This window comes from Struthio camelus, chromosome 5, assembly GCF_040807025.1.
Source record: "Struthio camelus isolate bStrCam1 chromosome 5, bStrCam1.hap1, whole genome shotgun sequence".
Lineage (NCBI taxonomy): Eukaryota > Metazoa > Chordata > Aves > Struthioniformes > Struthionidae > Struthio > Struthio camelus.
In genome coordinates, this window is record NC_090946.1 from 58,078,091 (window position 1) to 58,100,776 (window position 22,686).

The following is a 22,686-nucleotide window of genomic DNA, read 5'->3' on the forward strand; positions in this document are numbered from 1 at the left end:
GTGTGTGAGTGAGGTTTTTTTTTTTTTTTTGGTTCGTTGGTATCCTGTAAAAGGTTCCCATGCAGACACACACACCAGGTGCCTGGTGGAAGTGCTGTCTGTACTCTTGTCAGCTCTGCTCCTACTTGCCTTCTGCTGTCTCTTGGCTTGGAAGGACGTTCTTTGCTGGCTGTCAGAAGGGAGAGTGCTATCAAGCTTTTCTTTGGGAGGAAACCTCCCAGGTCAATGGCGCTGGTGTTAGTTGAATCCTGGGCCCTTATTAGAGGTGTGATGCTGAGGCAGGTTCTTTGTCACCTTTTCTCCTTGGCTGGGGTGGAGGAGAAAACTGCATCTCTAAAGATGAATCTGACTGTGTGAGAGAAAGGTTGAGAGCCCATGTAGGTCCTGCAAAACCTTTTGGCCCTAGAAACGTGCACAGCCTTTCCTCTGGCTGTTCAGGTAAGAACAATCCTGAGACTGCAGGCTGCCTCCTCCTGTGTGCTGAGATCCAGCTGTCCTTAGTCTGTATTTCTTCCAGTAGTCTGTGTCCAGCCAGGCCAGCTGCCAGCCTGATACTCTACAGCCTCGTTCTGGATCACTGCTCCGAAGGATCTCGCTGCATTTCTACCCTTTCACTAGTACTACAGCAGGAAAGTAGCAGGCTCTGAATGTGCTGCATTTTTATCCCCTCCCTAGGTTTGAATACAGGGTGCTTCTACTCCCTGTCCACTCTGCTGAACCGCATGGTGATCCACCACTACCCAGTAAGTGCCTCTGACCCTCAGGGCCCTCTGCTCGCTGTTGTTCAGAGCCAGCTGCCAAAGGAGAGTCTGTGAGAAATCTGAGAGAATTATGGCTGGCTCTGGCGTAAGTTGGCTGGCTGCTAGAGCGCACTGGCTTTCTGTGGTCTCTACAGCAGCCCATGCAAGAGCTGGTGAGCAAAGACAGCTCCTCTATACCTGAAGTGACAGCATTTTCTTTTGAGAAATTCTCCCAGCCATTGCCTCTACCCTGTCCCTGCTAGTGATTCCTGCTGGGGTGTCTGCACCTGGGGACTGCCCACACTAGCACTTTTGTGGCAGGATAGTGGGATATATCTGTAGCTGAGCTTCTGAAGTGCTTACTGCTGGGGCTGAGTGCCAATGAACTCACTTCCATGCTGCCTTTTAGTTGGTCCCAGTGTTTCTTGGTAGATCTGATATAAATGCTAATATCAGGCAGCAAGTTTTGTAGAATTTATGCTATCTCCTCTCAGAAGTGCCTGTTAACACTAGTGAGCACTCATTTTTCCCCTGGACCAGCTCAGGGAGAAATGCCAAACCACTTTTCTTTGAAGGCCAGGATAGGATGCTGCATTGACTCATACTAGGCCCAAAAGGTCCTTGCAACCTCTAGTTATGGTTAGTGTGTTATCAGGAGAAGACATGTTTGGGGGGAGGCAACTTTGGTGTCTCTTCGTGCCTGGGTTCTCTGCACTTTACTTGTTGCTGGCTATGACTTGGCTCCTGCATTTGTGTGTGTGTCTTATCACAGGGGGAGGAGGTGAATGCTGGCAGAATTGGACTCACCATTGTACTGGCGGGCATGGTTGGGGCCCTGATCTCCGGCATCTGGTTGGATAGAACCAAAACCTACAAGTAAGTCCCTTGCTTGCCTCTCTGCCCCCAGTGACTATGCTCTGCCCCCATACTGTGTGAGGAACAAGTCTGCACAGAGGCACCTCTGCTGTTCAGGAATGAATTGTTGGGAGGGATTTGCAGGGAAAAAAAATGGGGTTCTTCTAAACCCAGATAGTCCAAAGTGAAACTTAGAGCAGTGTGTTAGTCTGTGCTAGGCCAATACAAGGTCTGGTTCTGGTGCTTCCTGTTCCTGGCATGTTTGCAGGCTGGTGGAGTTAATTCATCGAGGTGTATGTGTTCGGCTCTTTCTGCTGTCTGTTTGCTGGTTTTTGGATTAGGCTGCACAAACTCCCCCTGTGTCATATTGATATGAGTTTAGCTGTTCTGACTGGGGTTGCTGAGAGGGTGCTGAGATGGGATCTCGGGAGAGATGCCTGGGGGCTAGAGAAAGGATGGAGCGGCTTGCCAGAGCAGGGGAGGCATAGGCTGCCAGGGAGGGATCTCTGAGGCATGGCAGGCAGGTGATAGGGGTTGCCTGGGCTACCCAGGTGAATTGATGCTTTTCTTCCAGGCAAATGGAGGAAGACAAACTTCCTGGTGTGACTGTTCCTGTTGTGACCTTGCCTTGTTAAGGTGGCCATGAGGACTGTGCATTGCCATGTCCTGACATGGCCCTGGCTAAGTCCTTGCCAGCCGCTAGTGTAGGGAGGGGGAGAGATGTCCCAGCAGCTGCTTTGTAAGGGCTGAAAGAGTTCTTGGCGCAGGCAGTATCAAGACTAGGCCATTTCTCTGCCCTTACAAACCAGCTTCTGTGAATCTCTGTCCTACTTATTGAAAGCCCCATTGAAACCAGTGCCCAGAGGCATTCTGTGAGTGTGTGTTGCTGTATGTGGGTAAAGGGTGTTGGGGTTGCGTGATGTGGGTTTTGCTGCTTGTGGGTTGGCAAAGCAGATCTGGCCAGCACTCCCTGCCGCCTGCATGGAAGCAGCTAAGGGTCCCTGGTGTCCTGCAGCTCTGCCAGCCTCCAGGAACTCAGATCTCCCTGACAAGACCCCCTGAGATCTTGCCCACTAGACCTTTGTAGGGTCTGGTGGGAGCCTCCATCATGGGGGATGGAGAGTGCCTGTGCTGTCTTATGGGGGAATTTGTGTAATCAGCTTTTCACTCTGCCCACTGGCTTTGAGAACTATGCTAACCTGCTGTCTGAGCAGCTCAGAGAAGACAGGGCTTTGCTGCAGGAGCAAATGATGTGTTGGCAACTTTGTGTGAAGGCAGCTTCAATGTCCTTTTTCTTCCAGCAACTTTTCAGCTGGAGGAGCTCCTCTGCCTTTATCCCAGCTAGTAGCTTGGGCCGGACAAGCTCTGTCTCATTGTGGGTAGTTTAGGTGAATCTGGCTAACTGTGAGCTTGCAGCTTCTGAAGAGACTACTGGCCCTAGCTGTCAAGTACAGGGATCATAAACGGGGAGGAAGTGGGCTTTTCTGACAAGACAGAGTGGCAGATGAGGGTTCCTGGGGTGCTGAGGAACTGGAGCAGGTGACTGATACAGGGACTGGCAGATTGCTTGCTGCTGTTTCTAGATCGTTGCATGCAGGTGAGTATTTCTCTTTCTGCAGCTCTGAGAAATGGAAACCCAGCTGTTCTGAACTGCACTAGCTAATGTGCGAAGCAACTTGTCTCTTCCTGACCCGGGGCTAGTGGTAAGGTGGCCTTGCCTGGCACTGCTAGGGCAAATGGTCTTCCTGACTCTCCCTGAGTTGAGTTAGGTTGCAGCACGAAGGCTAAAGAGCTTTGTGGCTCACCATGCAGTGCTGGGACTTGCAACTTGGCAGCACAGGGGGAAAAAAGGTCCTGAGTTTTTCTTCCAAGACGCCTATTTGCTTGAAGGGACCAAGTAGGTGGGCAGAGCTGGCAGAATGTACAGAAAAATAGGGTCATACCATCCACAGAATTTACCCTAAAGAGTCCAGGAGGTATTTGGAGATAGAGACAGCCTTACAGAAAGAAAAATTCTAAGAATTTATTCTCCATTGCAGCCCGCTAAGTGGATTTCTGTGGAACTAGCAAAATTTCTCTGAATGCTACAGAGTCTTTATTTAGTCTCATTTAAAAGTCTATTTAAATAAACTATCAGAATGCCAGATGTTCTAGATAGGTACCCTCCCCCTTCTCTCCACCACACAGATAGTATCAGGAATGTAACGATAAGCACATGAAAATCAGGAAGGAAAGATGTCAAGTCCTTTTTTTAGTCAGCTTGGAGAAAGAGAGACAGGCTGATGAATAGAATCCAGCTGTGACTGAGAGGAGTAGGGGAAGGTTAATAACACAAGGAATTGCAGAGCTCGATATGTGTGTTTGATCTTTACGGTCCCATCAGCAGTTCCTTGAAAGGGTGAGACTATGCTAAGTCAGGCTTTCCCTGTTTGTTGTACTCAGGCACCAAATGGCCTCGCAGTCTTGCTTTTATTTGGCAGACTAGTCCCTGCAACAGCCCCTACACTGTTCTTATTTTTGTAATGAACAGGCACATATTTGGCCCATACAAATACGTGGGTTATGTTGTGATGGGAGAGCTGTCCCAGAACTCAGGCTGCCTTTAATGGGCTGGTTTGTTGACAGCAGGCCACCTCTCTAAAACACCACAGTTTTGACATTAAGTTAAAGGGGACTTCCTGTACATCTTTGAGTTCCTGTCTGATCTGGAGGCTGCTGATTTGCCTCAGGTGTCTTGGCACTTATAGAGGAATAGCTTGGAATCAGGGATCTAGGAACTGGATTCATCCACACTTGTCTTGGGCTGTGCTTTGCTTTTAAGAGCAATGTTCAGATGGCTGAGGGCCTAGCTGCTTCCAGACAGTTGCTTTCTGCTGTAGTCCCTGTACTCTTAAGATCTCAGAGATGCTCATCTCTCTCCATTGACTAGGCACAGAACCTTAAGTGATGTTTTAAACTTAAGTGTGTAAGGCCCCAAAGTGTTTTTAAAATTTGGGAGAGGGAGGGAAAATATAGGCAGTGGAGAATGAGGCGCATGAGCCTTTCGTGTTAAAAGAAGGCTGTCAGCCTGGCCTGCGTTTTGGGCCTTCTTGTTGCAGCCTTTTTCAAGCTATTTCTTATGTAGTGGATATGCCTTCACCCTGTCCTGCCGTATCTCTTCTTATGTAAACGCTTACCAAGGCTGTCCTCTCCTGTGACCTTCACGCAGAAAGAAAGTGACAGAAAACTCACTATGGAAGGATATGGGGCATGAAAACCAAACCAGCCCTATCCGATTCTTCCATTTTCTAGAACCCGACACCTCAGTGTCTTCAACAGCAAGATCTTTGTGGGAGTATGAGGACAAGGCCTTTATTTGGGGTCTTCTGCAACCTGGAACCTGCTGTCCTCCTGGTAAAGCCTGTGGAGACCATCTGTCATCTCAGCCCATATAGCAGAGAGTGCTGGAGCTGCACATGACATCCCAGTGAGCAGCTAAAGCCGTGGCACCTGGCTGTGGTCTCCCACCCTCCCCTTTGTTCATGTGTTGCTTTTTGTTCAGATTCTCTTCCTTCAGATGTTGCTCAGCTGTAGTGTTTTTTCTCAGCTCTGCTTCCCTGTGAGCCTGGTCCTGTCCCTTTGCCTTTCCTTGCCTGAGTGATCTTGTGGGACACTGCTAGACTGGGCCTGGCCCTGTCTGTTCCTTGCTTTAGAGCTTCCTCTGGAGTTGGCTGAACAGCAAGAGTTATGCTCTCCATTTCAGTCCTGCTCCCTGCTGATGCTGGCCCTGGCTGGCTTTCTTCCCCAAGGTCCCTTTCTCACAGTCCCTTGTGCAAGCTCTTTAATCTGCCTCTTAAAAGGGGCAGCAATGTGACTGGGGGGCAGATGAATGTCAGGGCAGCTTAGGTTCGCTGAAGTGACAAGTGTGTCAGCTCCTTTGCAGATCTTCCTCTGGCTCTGTCGCAGAGACTTGGCAGCTGGTGCCTTGCTGGTGCTGCCCCCATGTTGGTGCTCTGGGTTCCTTTCCCAGACCCTGGAGCACAGACATAGTTTAACCCCTGTTGTCCTAAGGTGATGTAACAGGATGCATAATTTCAACCATTGCTCTACTGCACTGGGTATCTTTTCAGGGAGACTGGCTGTACATGTTCCAGGTAACGATAATTATCAATCCCTGTTGGGTTATCAGCCCTGACAGGTTGCCTAAAGCACCAGGATGTTGTGCAAATGCCCTCTGCGATTCGGTTTCTCCTTCATGTTTTTCTGTTCCTGTAAGATTTTTATGGCTATGATAAGTGGGTTATCAAGCAAAAGCAGGCATTCTTCCATGCTTCCATGTCCCTAGGATCACAGAGTGGTCTTGCAGTCCTCTAACTAGTGAACACGGTGACAAAGGCCATTCCTGAGAAGCACCCTTCCATATTTTTTCCCCCCAGAGTTCCTTATCTCCCCATGCCTCAGTAGCTACCTGTGTAGCTACTGTGTAGCTTAGACAAACCCTTTGCTTGTATGCAAAATTTTGGGTCTTGCTTGAACTGCTGGACACTAAATCTCCTTTTTTTTGTCATCAATGGCATTCTCACAAGAGCAGGTGCTTGCTCAAGTCAGGGTTAGCCCAAGTCTACCTGTGTGCTTGAGGCTGTTCTGTGCAGCAGAAGCTGTGTCCAGGGGCGTTTTGTCTTACTGGACCCTAATGATTGAGGGAGGTGGATCAGTGAGGAAGTTTGCCGTCTCCTCGAGTGAGCTAATGCACAGCAGATGTGATACGCATGGCAAAATGGAAGAGCTCTCCATTTTTCCCCACCTAATCCTGCGATTCTAGTGGAAAGCACCACTTGCTTTAACCTACAAGAGCTGCCTGTTTGTCAGCCAGCTTGCTCTAGTTCTCAGTGGGGATTGCATGTTCTGGGAACTTCTCTGTTGCAGCTTGACTAGCGACACAGCCTCAGTGTGAAACAAGGTCCTGATCGCATCTGGTCACTTACTCATTCATCATCTTTGCCCTGGAGATGAGGAGCAAGGCACAAGCGTAGGCAGCTGTGAAGACGGATCGATTCAGATGCAAACTCCCTTGAAATTTTGGACCATAATCCCAGGAAATGGGGCAAGATTTTGTGGGACTATCCTGAGAGCTCTGCACCGAGACCAAAACTGATGGGAGGTGGGAGGGAAACCAAAAAGCCTGTTTCTAGACATGTATCAAGTGTCCTCTCTGGCAGAGACTAAGCTTTTCAGGGTCATGGCTGCTTCCTGGAGGCCTGTGCTGTGTGGTGTGTATTTTAGCACCAACTTCTGTGTAGTTTGGAGACTCCTGTCTATGGAAGCAGCAGCTAGTTCAAACTTGGTCTGTGCAGCCCAGGGAGCTGTAGGTCCAGCCTTGAGCTTCTTCCCCAGTCAGCTCTTTTCCTCCAGGGTTGTTCTGTGCCAGGGGATGGTAGGCATGAGAACTCGGGAGATATCTAAGAAACCCCATATTGCGCAGAGAAAGGCTTTTACTGCCTCTCCTTCACCACTTTCTTAGGCTACTCTCTAATTCCTCTCTCTGTCAGGCCTTCATCTCTGCTCCTTCTGCAGCCTCCAGGCTATGTGCCAGTCTTGTAGCAGCTCTCTGTAATGGGTTACAGCAAAAGGAGCCCCTTTATGCTACCTTCACAGGTGATTTTTTTTTTTATCCATAAAAAGTACTGGAAAAACATATTGAAGAAACTATATAGCATCAGAGGTTATAGGGTCAAAGGGATTTGCCTACCCATTTATTCCAAAACAAAACTACTTGTCACAGTGAAATATTTAATGTATTGAAAGTCCAAGTAATGTGTCTTTTGAATCTTTACAAGCATGGATCAAAAGTTGAAGTCTGAAGTTAGCTTCTCAAGCTTGTATTTGGATAAGAAATAGGGATATGAGCCCTGCTAATTTCAGTCATTGTCAGCAGTGATGGAGAACAGAGCCAGAGCTGGAACATTCTAGCTTTATTTGTGGTAATTTGGTGTACTGGAAAATTTGTATTGCAAATATAATACTGGTTCCTGTTACCAACTTGGGGTTGGATTTTTGATGGTTATTATTTGCACTGAAAACAAAATTAAATGTGAAAATAATTGGATGATAAAATTCTTTGGTTTCTTTAGTAAAATGTATAAACTGATACCAAACACATTCTTTAATGGATTAAGACTGTAAAATTGGCTAAAAAGTACCACAAGTAGCTTGTGAATATACTTATAACTTGTTCCTAAAAGACACCCCCCAAAAAGTTAATTTTTTTCAACTCTGGTAACTGTTCTGCTTTCAAGATCCTGTTGGAATTTCTGTCAGTTGCAGGATTTACCTTTTCTTCCTTCCTTCCCCAAGTATGTACTGCTTGCTACCTTCTGTCCTAGAATGGGCTGTGTTTTCTTTGGATGCGGGAAGGAGTTCCTTGTTATATAGTCAGGGACGGCAATTGCTATCATTTCAGTTCTGGTAAAGCTGGCCTGGGCTGTTGCATTTGTCTCGCAGCAGTGAGTCCTCCACTGTTCCTTAGCGTAGCCAGGCTGCAGCCCTGGCTGTTCCTGGGGTCTGCCTGGCGTGCTTCCCAGGCTCAGGGGCTCTTCTACTCCTCTGCGCACAGGGGAGAGCTCATGGTTCTGCTGCTGTTGGCTGTAGGACTAGCACTAATTCTACCAAACACCCCATGGCTCGAGGGTCCAAGCTGTGAGGGCACCCTGCATTGCAGGTTGCCCTTCCAGGTCCAGCAGGCAGCTTAAATGTAGAAAGCAGTGGCAGTGTAATGTGTTTTGGATAGCACTGACAAATACAGACCCACAAAATAACATCCTTGTTTTTTCTCACTGTTCTTTTGAGAGAGAGTTCTTTTGACCTGATGGTGTCCTCTATGGCAATGAGGGTCTGTTCTCTGTATGTGATTCTTCCAGATCTTGGAGGGGCTGTGCATCCTTTCTCAGCTGACCCATGCATTGTAGGGCCGCCGCAGTTCCCCTCTTCACCCAGCGTTCCCATTCCGTAGCAGCGCTGTCACCTCTTCCCTTTGCTTTCCTGTTTGTGAGGGCTCAACTGCTTCAGTCTCCTGCTTATAAATAAGTGTGTTCAACTGGTTATAATACAGAGGGTGCCCAGGCACCCTAGCCAGGAGGAGCAGTCATTAAGGTTAACGATCCCTTCATTTGACTTTCTTTCTGTCCTCTCAAGAGAGATATATGACACATGGCCAGAGAGCAGTTGACCCATGGTAGGATCTGAGCTTCTTGACTGCCTCATAGGTACTTCCTTACATTCCTGACCCCACAGGGAGCAAAATGCCTGAGAGGTAGGGATATAGGAATACCTATGTCTGTTTTCACATCTGCTGCTGCCCTGCTTTGTGTCCAGGCCCTTCTGTGCTCTGTGTCAATGAAATTCTTCTGTCTGTGGTAAGAGAGGGCTGTGTGTAACTTTTTTGTTACCATGCACTGGAAGCTGTAGCAAGATCTGTGCACAAAAGGAATAGGAGGATTGGAGTAAACAAAACCCAAATTGTGCTTTGCCTTGCAGACAGACAACGCTAGTGGTTTATATCATGTCTCTGGTGGGAATGATCGTCTACACCTTCACTCTGCGTCTAGGCCACCTCTGGGTGGTCTTCGTGACTGCAGGCGTGCTGGGGTAAGTTCATGTGCAGTCTACTTTGCACTGTGTGTTGTCTGCCAGGAGATGAGGAGGGAGGCAGGGATCACGGCCCAGGAGGGATGGGGGAGGGCTGTGGTGTTGTGGCTCTTGCATGGGATAAAGATAAAACGATCTGTTCTCCACGTCTCTTGTATGTGTTTGATTAGTCAAGGACATAAGTGTAGCCCTGTTCAACTACAGCTGCTTTAAATGCTCTAGGCAATCAAATGAAAGGATTTGGGAGACAAATGGGACTGGGGTGCCACAGATCCTAGTGGGGAGGAATGAAAAGCCTGTGGGTCTGGGTGGGTGGCTGTGCTGGGGGTTGATGCCCTTCGCAGTTACTTGTGGGAGGTGCTGTCTTCAGTGCCTCATTCTCATAGCAACTGTCAGCTCTCTGCTGGCCTGGCTCTGTGCCCTGAGATTCTGGGCACAAGTGTTTGTGGGTAGGAGGGAGACCTGTGCCATAACAAGGGAGTCAGACAGCTGTGTGGGCTGCAGCGATGCTAGGGGACACATCCTGTGCAGTCAGTGAAGCATCCTAACATGGGCTGCCTTGTGCATCTTCAGTTGTCCTTCTAGCAGCTGCTGAGCCTTCCTTTCTGTGCGTTTCTTCACAGGTTTTTCATGACAGGGTACCTTCCCCTGGGTTTTGAGTTTGCTGCAGAGTTAACCTATCCAGAATCGGAAGGAACATCATCGGGGCTCCTTAATGTCTCAGCACAGGTAGGTGTGCTGTTTCCCTTTCCTCACCTTCGAGAACCTCTTTATAGGCAGAAAGATCAAGTCGTGGCTTCCACTTCTGACCCCCATTTCTCATCCGTGATTATTGTCGTGCACCTCAGATCTAAGTACCTTAGGACTTGGCTTTTCACATGCCTAGCAGCATTTCTGTAGTGGTACCCATTCTGCGTCTGCCTAAGAAAAAATCCATCAGGATGATGAACATCTTTGCTTTTTCCATCACTGCTCCCAACAACGCAGGACCTCCCTTTCTTCCAGTGAGAGATGGGATTTCAGTTTTTAGGCTTACCTGTCTTCCCATTAGCTGCAAGGAGGTGCCTCTGGAAGTGTTTATAACCAAGCTTTAGCCTAGCTAGACCAACAGCTTGGCTGACCTGTATGCTCTGATACTTGGATAGAGCTGGGAAATTGTTCAGCCTGCTTTATGATAGCAATACAGCTTGACCCTGCTTTTGTTGTTTTGTAGATCTTTGGTATTGCTTTCACCATCAGTCAAGGACAGATCATGGATCACTTTGGAACAGAGGCAGGAAACCTCTTTCTGTGTTCCTTCCTGTTCCTGGGGACCATCATGACAGGTGATCAGACTTCCCAGAGTTTCTCTACTGTGACTTTTCTGCTTGGGCATGGGGACTGAAGGGCACCTGTGTGTAGTGGTGCCTGCAGGAAAGAGCAGAACCCATAGCTATGCTGCTGTGCTTCTTTAAGCAGCTGCTCTGTGTTACAAAGGAGAGATCCAAGGCTCCCTGCCCAGCTGCTGGCTGGGGTCTCAAAGATGAGTCTACCACCTGCTGAAATCAGGAGCCTCTGTCCTGCATATTTTAGAAATGCTCTCCTCCATCAGGAGAGTGGCTTCCCCTGCTGACCCTAATGTGTTCCTTGTCTCCTCTGGGGCCTCTGCTGCCCTTTTGGGTCCTGGGAAAACTGATTTGGGTTCTGGACGGTGACTTAATTGCCTTCACGTCTCTCTTCCTCCCTTTGTCTCTCAGCATTCATTAAGGCTGATCTCCGAAGACAGCAGGCCAGTTTGGAAAGTGAACAGACGGTGAGTAAATCCCCTTTGATCCCTGCTCTGCTCCTGCTGTTAGCTCAGGGCAGCACCCAACCCCTCCCCTTTCTAGGAATGGGGACGGCCCTTTCTGAGTTACAATGGTAGCTGTGATTCTGTTCTCTTATCCTACCACTTCTCATCCCACCATTTGCCTGCGGGGAGGCTTCTTGTTGGCATTTTCAGACAGGTGGCTGTAATCCCAGCTCCACTAGCTGTTGAGGGCCTGTGGTTTCTCATGACTAATGTCACACTGAGTGTGTGTGACAACTTTGAGGTTTTGGCCCTCTGGGAGTCTGCAGGGCTTTGCATGTGTTCTTGCTGGCTAGAGACAGATATGGGTCAGTGCTGTGCTTGCTTCTCTCCCCTGACAACGCGCTGAGACCTCGAATGCTCTGCGCTTTTTATTGAGCTGGGTAGTCATTCTTATAGGCCCCTATGGAGGCAGGTTGTTCCTCTTACTCCCTGTCCTCAGCTGCAAAGTGGAGTTCGGGCTCTAGGACTGGAGGAAACTAAGTGACAAAGCCCAGATCAGGGCTTGGGTAGCCTGGCTCCCCACCCTTTGCGCGGTGCTGTAGACGAGGCTGCAAGTTCATGTTTGAATACAAGTTTGGGGTTTGATGTCCCTGGGGTATGCTGTGCAGTAAGTGCAGCTGTTTGCATGTGGGAGAGGGCCTCCAGTGACCTAACCACAGTGGATAATCTCAGAAACTCCCCCTACACAGAAAGGGAAGGACCTGGTGGTTGCTTTGGCCTCTTTTCCTCACAGCTCTGGGCTCCTTTTCCAGGACGCTAGCAGAGATGTCCACTCAACGCTTGTGAAGCCATCAGCGACCATGACTAGCAAAGTGCATGTGCTCAGTTCCATGCTGACTCGAGTCAGCTCTTTTCAGAAGACAGTGCTGCCTTCCTCCAGATAATCTAACCGCTCCGATCTGGAGAGAGACCAGAGGGTCCAAGAAGCAGCCCTACTCCGACCAGCTGCGCAGGAAGGTGGATTTTCAATTACAAAATACATATAACTTTTTAATTTTTATTTTTTTATATATTTTTACAGAACTGTCTCAGCACAAATGCACAGAGTAGGATAAGTAGGGGGAACTGATGCTGCCCTGGGCAGTCCTTGCACATGTAATTCTAGACCAGAAGGGAAGAAAAAGGCTGTCCAGTTTACCTAGTTTAGGCAAAGGGGTTCCCCTACCATTGTAGTTAAGAAGAATTCCTGCTTTTATATTTACTTATTTATTTTTTTGTACTCCCAGAATGTTGACGTAGACAGGGTTGACGGCAACACTTAGCTAGGATGAGGTGGGGTAAAGAACAGTCTGTTGTGGTAATACACCAAACTGCCTGTATCCCTAGATTAACAATGATAAAGCCAAAGGCAAAAGACGAATTGTAAGGCCAAGCTGTTGTCTGCAAACCCTGAGGCAGCAGGGCTCTAATGAGAGGCGCTGGTGGCGCTGCAAGTTATTCAGAACACATTTGTGGAAGGAGGAGGAAATATCAAGGTCATTTGATAGTAAACACGATGCCAAGTAGCAGTGAGGTCCCTTCCCTTTGTCAGATGCTTTCCTCATCAGATTAATTGGAGGTTTGTGCTTGAACCGTTGTTTATCAGTCTAAAATGCAATTGTAAGGGCTTGCTTCTGGATGCGGGAGAGGGCATTGAGAACAGAGCAAGGTATATACAGGTTCAATTTCTCTAATCCTAAAGTCTTCCAGAACTGACTGTGGTAAGAACCAGAGGGACATATGTGAGCTAAAGGGTCTCAAGCAGGCAGAAACTCCACTGGCAGCTCCTGCCCCAGATGCTGTGCTCTGTGGATTCTGCAGTGGTCCCCTCTCCCACCCCAAATGTGGCCTCCAAATGGCAGAGCTCACCTGATTGATTTCTCAAGGTCAATAAACAAACCCCTGTCCTCAACTGACTGAAGTTAGGCTGAATCTGGTGTTCTGCCTCAATCAAGGGAACATCCAGCTAGACTTAAGCACTGTATACTGCCTTTGGGGAGAGCTCTGACAGAGTCACGTTCTGGAGCTTTGCTAAATGGCAGACTGCCCTACATGTGCTTGGGTGATTTTACTGGTTTCTCCTTTGCCTGTTCTTCTTTTTTATATTTTTTTCTCTCTCCACTTCCCTCCCTACTTGCCTCCATCTTCTCTGGGATCGTGACTTGTGGCTGTTGTTGCAGAGACTCCAAGGCAGCAGTCAAATCATGGATTATGGACTGTAGCTTGTAACCCTAACCCATCAGTTTCCATTCCTGCTCACTAGCTCATACATGAAGGTAGGAGAATCACACAAATCTGCTTGTCTGAGCACTCATGGGTGGCACAGGCACCAAGCCAATGGCACTTCTGGGGCAACAGCAATGGCCACAGAGTTCTGGGAATTTTTCTGGCCTTCTGGGGTACAGGTCTGAGATAGAGAAAGGAAAGATGAGACAGCTCTTAAGAACACTGAAGATGCCCCTATCTGATGCGAGCCTAGTGCATGGGCATTTAACATGGTGTAGCAAGGCAAAGCTGTGTACTGAAGCAGATGTCAGTAAGTCGTTGGGGAGACGAAGTGCAGGCATTCACTGATGTTACTTTTACAGTCCAAACTCTTGGCTGGAAGTGATGCCTGGAGCTCTGTAGAAGAGCTGGCTTTGACAGCTACGGTGCATGACTTTAAAAAAGTCTAGCGATACCGGAGTCATTGGGTTGGTGCCTTTTGGTATAAGGGTGCCTGAAAATTTTAAAACTCTATACTTGCTGACCTGTAATTCTCAGTGGCTCTTGGCTGTTTCTCAGCTGTTTCTTAAGGTGTAACGCTTTGTTGCTCATTGCCCTTTGCGCTGGCGCTGGCTGCTCTGTCGACTGCACTGCCCTCTGCTTTTCAAGGTGTTCATCAAGCCTGCGCATCACTTAGGGGCACAGCAAACAAGACTAACAGGCAAAGGCAGAGAGGGTCTACTGGAGAAAACAGCCTTAATCCTGCTGAGGTTGGAGTGTGTGCTACCAGGAGTGTGAAGCTGCCGTGCTTTGGTACATGAAGAGCAGTTAGGTGGGCAGGGAAAGATAGGACAGTAGGCTGAGCACTCCTGAAGCTTTCTCTGTACTGCAGTCTGTGGCAGTTTTAGCGGGGGTAGATGTGCTGTGTTGTTTGGGTACCAATAACTGACAAGCCGTAGCTGCACAAGCTGGGAAAACCTGCTGGGATATGCTGGGACTTGTCTGGCTGAAGCTTATGTCACTGCCTTCGCTGTGAGTGGTATAGGACCTAGCTTGGTACAACTGTCGGTGTTATCATTGACATCTCAGCTGCAAAATAGACACTGTGAGGACTGGGCATGCTGCTCTATGTCTGCTGCAAGAAGACTGACACTCCATCAGGTTTGATCTTCTGGAGAATGCAGAGTTGTAGAGGTGTACAGGCCTCATCCTTCCTGCTGAAATGCTGTACCTTTGACTGCATAGCTCTGTTGATGAGGTTGAATGGGACCCAATGGAGATACAGTCCCATGGCAGAGTTAGGCAGCTGGCTTATTGTTTTCTCTGGGGGCCCATCATCCAGAGTATTGGCTTAGCAAGGTATGCTTCCTTCTGGTCTGGAAATGGAAGTAACCTGGTAGAAAACTCTCAAGATCTTGAACTCTGTTCAGCTATTGAATGGCTTTGGGGCAGAGTGAAACTGTGGAACAGCCTGATTTCCCAGTCTGTTAAGGAACACACAGGGGGAAGAACACACTTGCTGACTCTCACAGGTGAAATTCTTCCATTTTCACCTAACAGTGGCTTCTGGTGATGAAATGGAAAGACGAGGATCAGGCTGAGCTGATGGCTCTCTAGGGAGAAGAGGAATGTACTGTAACTGTAACCTCAGTGAGAAAAGTCAGCATTTACCAGCCTTGACTCTCTCCAGCAATGGCAGCCTCTAAGCAGCCACCTGTCAGAGCTCCTGGTGACTGTGTTCGTACTGCAGGATGTTTTTCATTTTTCCTGCAGGACCTGCCTTGTGTCCACAGGCAGTTTGTCTCCTATCAGTACCCTTCTCTGCTTAAAGTTATAATTAAACAGATGTTGCAGTTAAACCTGTAGTGGGAGCTAAGTTAGCCTAATGGCACTGTGAACACCTTGTCCTCTAATGAAGCTGTAATGGTTCCAACAATCAGTTCACAGATCATCAGCCAGGTTAGCTTTCTATACCTCAGAACACTTGGATCAAATGCCCTTTTTACATCATACTAAGTCTTTCTGGGTTGCCTTTGTTGTAAGTGCATCTGAAACCATTCAGCACTCTGCCTTAAGGTTTCATAGTGGTGTCAGTTGATTCATGTTATATGCTTGTATATGCTGTGTACAACCTGTTTTCCAGCATCCAGGCAAACCTTCCTTCATTGTTTGTTTGCATTTTGAAATAAGCGTCTTTACTGATGAAGTTTTTCCATGCTTTGCTTTGACTTCGGAGTGAACTTTCAAGAAAAATCCGAAAAATATTTCCAGAAAAATATTACTTAAGCTTCTGTGGGTTTTCTAACAAACAAAAAATATCCTGTAGAGCTTGCATATGCAGAATTCCAAGATGGCAGGACTCTCTTTTTGTTCAAACTGGGCTTTCTTAGTTTTCTTTGAAACTGTACAGTTCCCATGCTTCTGTGTATTAACTAAGGCCTTTTGCATGTTTTAACACTACATAAATGCTTTTGTGAAGTCCTATATTGGGACAGCCAGCCAGGATTGCATTGCTTTGCACTACCACAGTGATGTGTTTGAGTCAGGTGGGAACGAAAATTTGCTCCAGTGCGGAAGCTTCCTACAAGTAGCCTATGGGAAGTGGGAGCCAATGGGAGCCTTGCTGTGCCTGCTGTCCCAGAGCTCCTCGTCTAACCAGAATGGTCCAGAGAGGGAAGAGGGGGTCAGGTGCACTCTTGGCTTGAGCTCTCTGAGAGTGATGACTTCTTTGGGGATTTCTGCACCCTAGGAGGAAGCTGTGAATGAGCCAGCCTCTGGCCAGCTGGTCTCTCTGAAGCCCAGGTCTGGCCATCCAGGGCCTTAACCACATTACTTTTCTTTGTCTGACTTGCAGAAAGTGACGCCTGAAGCCTGCACTGATCCCATAGGCCTTGAAGAATCGAAGCTGTGACAGGGAGGGGTGGCAGAGCTGGGAAATGCACTCTCCTCCCCATTCCCACCTTTGCTATCTACACCATTCTCCTGTCAAGCATGCAGTATGGCAGGGGGCAGCCTCAGGGCAGGAGCCCAGCGAACTCTTTGCGAGGTGTGGAAAAAGCAAAACAAGAAGGGAGTTGCTCTCTTCAGTTACATCTCTGCATCTTGCTGTTTTGGAGACCTTACTGCTTGAAGCAAAACTTGGGGAAAGCCACTGCGCTCCCTTTTCCCCCTCGCCAATTCATGTATGCTTGGAAAAAGCATACATCCTCAGAAAAGTCAGGCTGCATTTGCAGATTAGCCCTGAGCTGATGGCACCCTGCACCTGGCCTGTCTCTCCTCTCATAGAGAAGGTGTGATATTAAATGTAGAAGCTGGACCATGCTTACTCTGTGAGCAACCCTGGGAGAGTTGTGACCTGCCTCTGAAGAGGGATCGTTCTGCTTCAGTGCCTGTGATGCTCTCCATGTTGCAGAGGTGATGATAGAGGCCTCAACACATCTCCAGCCAGTGGCAAAGCAGTGCATCTGCTGCCAGCTCCAGTTTTTGTGTGTGGCCATCCCCTATGCAACACTTTGTGGATAAACCACCATTTAGAATTCATTTAGGTTGCCCTGATGTTCCTATATATGTTAGGACTAACTGAAAAACACCCGTATGCATCCAAGGGCAGACTCTAGCTCTCATTCTGCCTAGAGGCAAGGTCTAGCTCGGGGCTTATCTACAGCTTCTACCCAGCCCAGCACACCACACTAGCAACAGGAGTCAAACCACAAGCATCCTGCGCTGAGGATAAAGTGCCTTTTGCATGTTTTAGTACTACAAAAGCTTCACAAAAGCTTTACAAAAGCTTTTGTGCAGTCCTATTGGGGGGGGGGGGGGGCGGCCAGGATTGCATTGCTTTGCACTACCACAATGAGGTGTTTGAGTCAGGTGGGAACAAACCAGCTCCAGTGTGGACGCTTCCCACTTTATAATAGGCAACAGGAAACATAGCCCTCTTACCAGCATCTGTGTCTTGCACACTTCCCCTCTGTATGCTGTTATCTCCTGATCACAGGTGTAGATCCTTATATCCCTTTCCGTCCTTTTCAGTGTCAGACAGATAGTCACTGCCCCAGTGGAGACATCAAGTGTCCTTATATTCCTTACGTAATGCAAGAATTGTGCACAAGTAATTTTGAAAAAAATACATGTTGAAGTAGATGAAAATAGTTCTTAGGTTTTGTCAAAAAAATGGTATGTCTTTCTTGTGAAATTATACTTTTGACACTTAAAAAAATTAAAAGTCCCATCTTTGATAGGTGGGATGGAAGACTGAGGGGGGGGGATGTTTTTTAAATAAAGATTTTCATATAAAAGCAAAACATTTTAAGTGTGTGAGTGAAACATGACACTTTTTCATATTAAATGGTTTAAACTGGCTGCATTTGTTTGTTTTTTTTTTTTAATCCTGACATATTTTACAGAATGGAAAAATGATTTTTTGCCTAATGCTACTGTTGTGCTCTTTTTCTCCCTTCTGTTCTTTTTTTCTTCCCCCTCCCTCTCTGCTTTCTTCCTCATGTGCACAGGCTTCCCAGCCAGCTGATCCTGCTGGTGTCTTCCTGCCTTCTGTGCACTGTCATATGCTTTGAATATTACTTCATCTAGATTGTTGCAGCCTTTTCCTGTTTTTACTCGTCTGTAGTCACAGGCAACTGCAACGGTAGCTCAGTCCTTGCTCACAGATGCATGCAGTTTGCTGTCACTAATAAGCTGGGGAAGTGGCATCTACAAAAACTCTTTTCACTTGCTTGTGTGATGTGAGCAGTTAGACCTGGAGCTTTGTGAGAGGGAGTCAGGGAAAGGTGGGTTTGCTGTAAGGAGAGATGATTGATTTGCTTCAACATGAAGCAGAAACTGCCCCCAGGTTGTGTATTGTCTCCCTACTGCCATGTAGCAAGAAGACAGACATGGTGCCCTGTAGTTTTCTGTCATTTATTAGAAATGGCCCCTGAGAAACATAAACATGCAAGTTATGCAGCAGTGCCAGGGGCAGCACACGCTCTCTTTCCTGGCAGAAACGTTCAGTGGATCTTGGGTCACTCTATATCTCCTCCCCATAGTGCACCAGGAGAAAAGTCCTTACTGCAAGAGAAATGCTTGAGACATTCCCTACCATCCTCAGGGAAGACAGTCTCACCAAATGCCCCAGCAAGCTCTGACAAACTTCTTTAGGACTTGACATCTGACATCGGTCAGTTCAAATGTTGTCTGGAAAAGAAAAAACACATGGTAATGAATGATTGACAGAGTCCTACTGGCAGATCACTGTTGGACAGGAGCCCTGGTGAAGCCACAGCTGAGCTTTGGTAGGAGTTTGGCAGTGAAGACAGGAGACAGCACTGACCTACACAAGGCATTGAGCTTCAGTTTTTCTTCTTGTTTTGTGACAGTGCTTCTACCTCTAGGTACTGCAGCCCAATCAACATCCCCAGGATAGAGAAACCTGTGACAGAGACGCAGAATGAGTTGTGTAAAAAATGCTGGAAAGGATATGAGACATTCCCACATCTCCCCTCCTACCATCATTTCCTGAGCTCTTAGCTCATGACTCCATGGCAAGTTTTTTAGGGGGACTACAGAGCTCTACTTACTTGCTACCATGAGGGGTGCCATGACTCCAATTGTCAAGGCTGCAGTGTGGTAAATGAAGACTTCGGAGAGGAAGTGAACAAGGGCCATAAAGAAGGTGAAGAGTGTGATGTAATAGAGGCTGTTGGGGAACAGAAACAAACATGTTATATAGCCCACAGTGTGGGCACAAGCCTGACAGAGTGGAAAAGAGGTGAACCTGACTTCTGCCCTGTCTGTCCTCACTATGGCAGCACAGAGGGCAGTCAGAAAAGTCCACCTAATGAAGCTGCTACTCACTTTGCATTCCCAGAAAAGTCCAGCATGATTTCCCGAGTCCAGCATGAGTTTTTAGGGGTGGCTGTGATGTACCTCTATGCATGATGCAGATCACCACCCCCCCCCCAAAAAAAAAAAAAAAACATGGCATTTTACTAGCAATTCCTCAAAGGAGATGGGTACTTCTTCAGGAAATCTAAGTGGATACCAGAGTCCTGAAGACATGAGGTAGATAAGACATGCCACAGGTCAGTAAGGGTGGGGAGACCAATGCAGCTGAGGCACAGCACTAGGCCAGAAGGGTTTCATACACTTAAGCGCCAAGGGGCTTTAAAAAGGGAGGGAACTCCTTACTGCTTTCCAAACATTCCCTTACACAGGTGCCCAGGGTGACATTCAGCTCCCTGCAATTATGCAGACATACCTATCAAAGCAGGAAGCTGCTCTGAGGGAACTTGTTTTCCAGCCCAGTGAGGTCCAAAAGTTCTGATGGGAGCAGAATGGGGGCTGCATGTTCAGTGGTGCATTGAAAGTCACAGCCATTATCCGGTTTGAAAGTAAATAAAAAGGGCAAAGCAAGGGTAGGGCACATGTGAAGTGAGAAGCATGTGCACACAGAGGAGGGCAAGCACTGGAGGGGCTGAGGAATAATGCCCTATAACGGGGCAGGACTTGGCTGTCTCCAGGCTGCAGCAGCCCAGAGATCTTCCCACCTGTGCTCTGCTACCCTCTAGGGGCCAGAACTGTAAAAAGAGAGCAGGTTCAAGACAGAAAAACCCTTTAGGGAAGAATAGGCTTTATGGTAACTGGCAGTGCCTCCATCCCCTGAGCCACAGACACACCAAGTAACTTCAGTCCCTGTACCTCCTTACCACAGACAAACCTAGTCAATCCAAGAACATGCTGCCAGGGGCATAATAACTTTTGCTGCATAGGGGACTCTCTCCTGAGGACTTCTGGATACGAGCCTGTGAGGGCAGGGAGAGAAGGATAATGCTTATCAAGCCACTATGGCTTCCCAACAGATGGGATTTTAGCCACAGAAAACTGCTGGAGGCATTTAACAGCAGGTTCTAGCAACCTAGCACAGGCTTTGTCTACTGCAGACCCAAATAGAGTCACACTGCTTGGAAATCCCTTTCAGGAATACTACTGTTATCACAAAGAGAAACAGCCTGCCTCCCAACGTATCTGGCAAAGGCACAGGGGGCACCTCAGGCCAGAGATACACTGCCCTCCTCCCCAGACAACCCACTACCTTCTTGCACATGCTCTTAACATCCACTGCAAGGGGCCTCTCAACCTGCTGCATAGTCTTTAACTGAGCCATCATAGGCAAAGAGGTACCAAGTATCAGTGGGATCACAGTATTGCCAAATGCTTCATGTCAACATAGCAGTAATCCCACCAGGAGATGCTTCCCAAATTGGAGCTCAGAAATTTGTGACACAGAAAAGTTCTCAGATCTATCCATTTCTGCCTGAGCTAAGAAACAGAACTCAGATGAGCAGGCCCTCCCTCAAGGGAGCAGCAGTTAATACACAAGTCTTCCACTGCTGATTGCATTCTTCAGAGGAATACTTTCAACCCTAAAGAAAGTTCAAGAACAGCTTTTGATTCCACACCTCATCTGAGCTGCCCTCTAAGGTAACTGTTCAGATTGTGGCTAGCAGGCAAAATGAAGGATTACTCTCATGCTCTTTTACGTACGTCTTATTGCGGATGTCAATAGCACAGAGACAGCGAATCACTGATGACAGCAGGGTCCAGATGCCAAAGGTCCGAGCCTGCAGCCCATTCACTGTGAAAACAAGCAGGGAGAAAATGAGGACCAAGAATGCTCCTGCTTGCTGACCTACCCCATCTGCAGCTTGGGCCAACAAACAGAGAAAGAGGGAAAGCAAGGGCAGCCCCGAGGGCAGCGCGCACTAGGGAACGGCAAGCCATTCCAGGTGGGTAAAAGGTTTTGGCACGAGCGTTCCTGTAGCTGTGGCGAAACATGAAGCTACGCGTGTAAAGGACAGGAGAGGACTGCGTCTGGCTGCACGCAGAAATCCCCAGGGTAACGTTGTTTGCGTGCTGCTCTCTGCCGCCTCCAGCTGCAGAAGGGCAGCAGGCTGGAAGGCTGGTTGGCAGAGGTGTATTAGTCCCCCACGGGATCACACATGGGGGGGGTGTGGTGGGGGGGTTGACCCAAAAACTACAGCAGACGCAGGGCACTCCTGAGGGCCCGCGGCGGGCGGCGCCGAGCTGTCCGTGCACACCGGGGCTGGCCGGCGGCCGAAGGCGACCTCCCGGCCGCCGCGCGGCGCACCACGACGCCCGAGGGGCGCGGAAGCCTTACCGAGGCCGGGGGTGCCGGTGTAGAGCTTCTCCGAGAGGAAGCTGTGGTCGCGGAAGCTCTGCAGGGTGTTCCCGGCGGCAATGACGGACACCATCACCAGCCAGCTGCGCAGCACGTTCAGGAACCGGCTCATCCTCCCGCCCGGCACGGCGCCTGCCGCAAGGACGAGGGCGGGGTCGCCGCCGGCGCCGCCCGCTACCAGCCGCGCCGCCCCCTGGCGCCGGCGCCGGCACCGGGAACGGGGCAGGCGCCGGGCACCAGGTCCCGCCTCACCCCCCGCCCCGAGCGGCCTCCTTCCCCCCCTCCCGCTCCCGCTCCCGCTCCGCCGCCGCCGCCCCGCGCTCCGATTGGCCGCGGGCACGCCGCGCCGTTCACGCGCCACGCGGGCGCGCGGGCCGACGCCTCCAATCGAATCCGTCACCGCCCAGGCAGCGGCCCCGCCCCTCTCTGTGGCCCCGCCCCGCCCCGCCCCGCCCCGCCCCGCCCGCCAGCCACGCTGCGGGAGGCGGAGGCGGCGCGCGAGAGAGTCTCGGCGCGCGGCCGCTTGCCGCGCCTGCGCAGTGAGGGGGGGGGTGCCGAGTGGCCGGCGCCTGCGCAGTGGGAACGGGCGGGCGGGTGCGTTGCCCGTTGGTTGTTGTAGTAACGGGGAAGCGGCGGGAGGGGCTGCGGTTGTCGCGTCTGCCCGCCCCCGGCCCGGCCCGGCCCGGCCCGCCTCGCCTCGCCTCACCTCGCCGGCCGGGGCGATGAGGGAGCAGGTACGGGCGGCGGAGGCGCGAGGGAGCGCGTGTGCCGGGAGGGAGGCGGCTGGCCGGGGCCGGCCCGCGGGCTCTCGCCGCCGCCTTCGCTCCTCCTCCGGTCGCCGCAGGCCCCCAGGCCAGGCCGGGTCCCCTGTCCGTGCGCGGCCGGGGCCGGGGCTCTTCTCGGGCCGGCGGAGCCGTTACCGCGCTTCAACTGACGCCGGCATCGAGAGGCGGCCCAGGGCAGAGCAGCGGGGCAGCCTCGGCCCCGGGAGGGCGGATGAGGCCGGGTCAGGCCAGCCCGGCCCAGCCCAGCCCGGTGCGGCGCTGCGGCCGGAGGAAGGGAGGAAAGTGCCTGAACGATTCACGGCAGGTGGGGGAGTAACCGGTGGAAGGTGATACTTCCTCCTGAATCCCGCCGGCCAGGAGGTGGTTTATGGCCTGTTACAAGCTTGTGGATACCCCTGTGAGAAATGGGTGTTGACAGGAGGTGGGAGTTAAGTTGCCTTATTTCTTTGGCTGTCCTGCTCAGCTATGCAT

At 49.7% G+C, this 22,686-nt stretch overlaps 3 protein-coding genes across 19 annotated transcripts in view; 2 read left to right on the top strand and 1 right to left on the bottom strand.

Annotated features, from left to right (window-relative positions):
* Positions 1 to 17,597, top strand: part of FLVCR2 (FLVCR choline and putative heme transporter 2) — a 38,241-nt gene extending 20,644 nt beyond the window's left edge. Inside the window, exons 4-12 of one of the 6 annotated variants that reach the window (XR_011141593.1) lie at positions 676 to 743; positions 1,513 to 1,616; positions 9,108 to 9,218; positions 9,842 to 9,947; positions 10,432 to 10,543; positions 10,955 to 11,010; positions 11,802 to 12,006; positions 13,209 to 13,304; positions 16,088 to 16,117. Coding sequence is in view for 4 of the 6 variants with exons in the window: in XM_068946601.1 (XP_068802702.1) it covers positions 676 to 743; positions 1,513 to 1,616; positions 9,108 to 9,218; positions 9,842 to 9,947; positions 10,432 to 10,543; positions 10,955 to 11,010; positions 16,088 to 16,144 (614 nt within the window). In the remaining 2 variants the exon portion in view is untranslated. Of the gene's footprint in view, positions 1 to 675; positions 744 to 1,512; positions 1,617 to 9,107; positions 9,219 to 9,841; positions 9,948 to 10,431; positions 10,544 to 10,954; positions 11,011 to 11,801; positions 12,007 to 13,208; positions 13,305 to 16,087 lie in introns of those variants that run through there. The other 5 variants (XR_011141594.1, XM_068946602.1, XM_068946601.1 and 2 more) reach the window with 5 other exon arrangements.
* Positions 17,598 to 18,136: 539 nt separating this feature from the next.
* Positions 18,137 to 21,720, bottom strand: ERG28 (ergosterol biosynthesis 28 homolog). The gene is made up of 5 exons (XM_068946605.1): positions 21,410 to 21,720; positions 20,776 to 20,866; positions 18,810 to 18,928; positions 18,563 to 18,661; positions 18,137 to 18,426 (listed from the first exon to the last, which is right to left on the bottom strand). The coding sequence occupies exons 1-4, from the start codon at positions 21,540 to 21,542 to the stop codon at positions 18,582 to 18,584; spliced, it is 423 nt and encodes a 140-aa protein (XP_068802706.1). The 5' UTR covers positions 21,543 to 21,720; the 3' UTR covers positions 18,137 to 18,426; positions 18,563 to 18,581.
* Positions 21,721 to 21,968: 248 nt separating this feature from the next.
* Positions 21,969 to 22,686, top strand: part of TTLL5 (tubulin tyrosine ligase like 5) — a 140,018-nt gene continuing 139,300 nt past the window's right edge. For 8 of the 12 annotated variants that reach the window (XM_068946606.1, XM_068946612.1, XM_068946608.1 and 5 more), the window contains exon 1: positions 21,969 to 22,164. The gene's annotated coding sequence lies outside the window, so the exon portion shown is untranslated. The remainder of the gene's footprint in view (positions 22,165 to 22,686) is intronic. The other 4 variants (XM_068946622.1, XM_068946626.1, XM_068946615.1 and 1 more) reach the window with 3 other exon arrangements.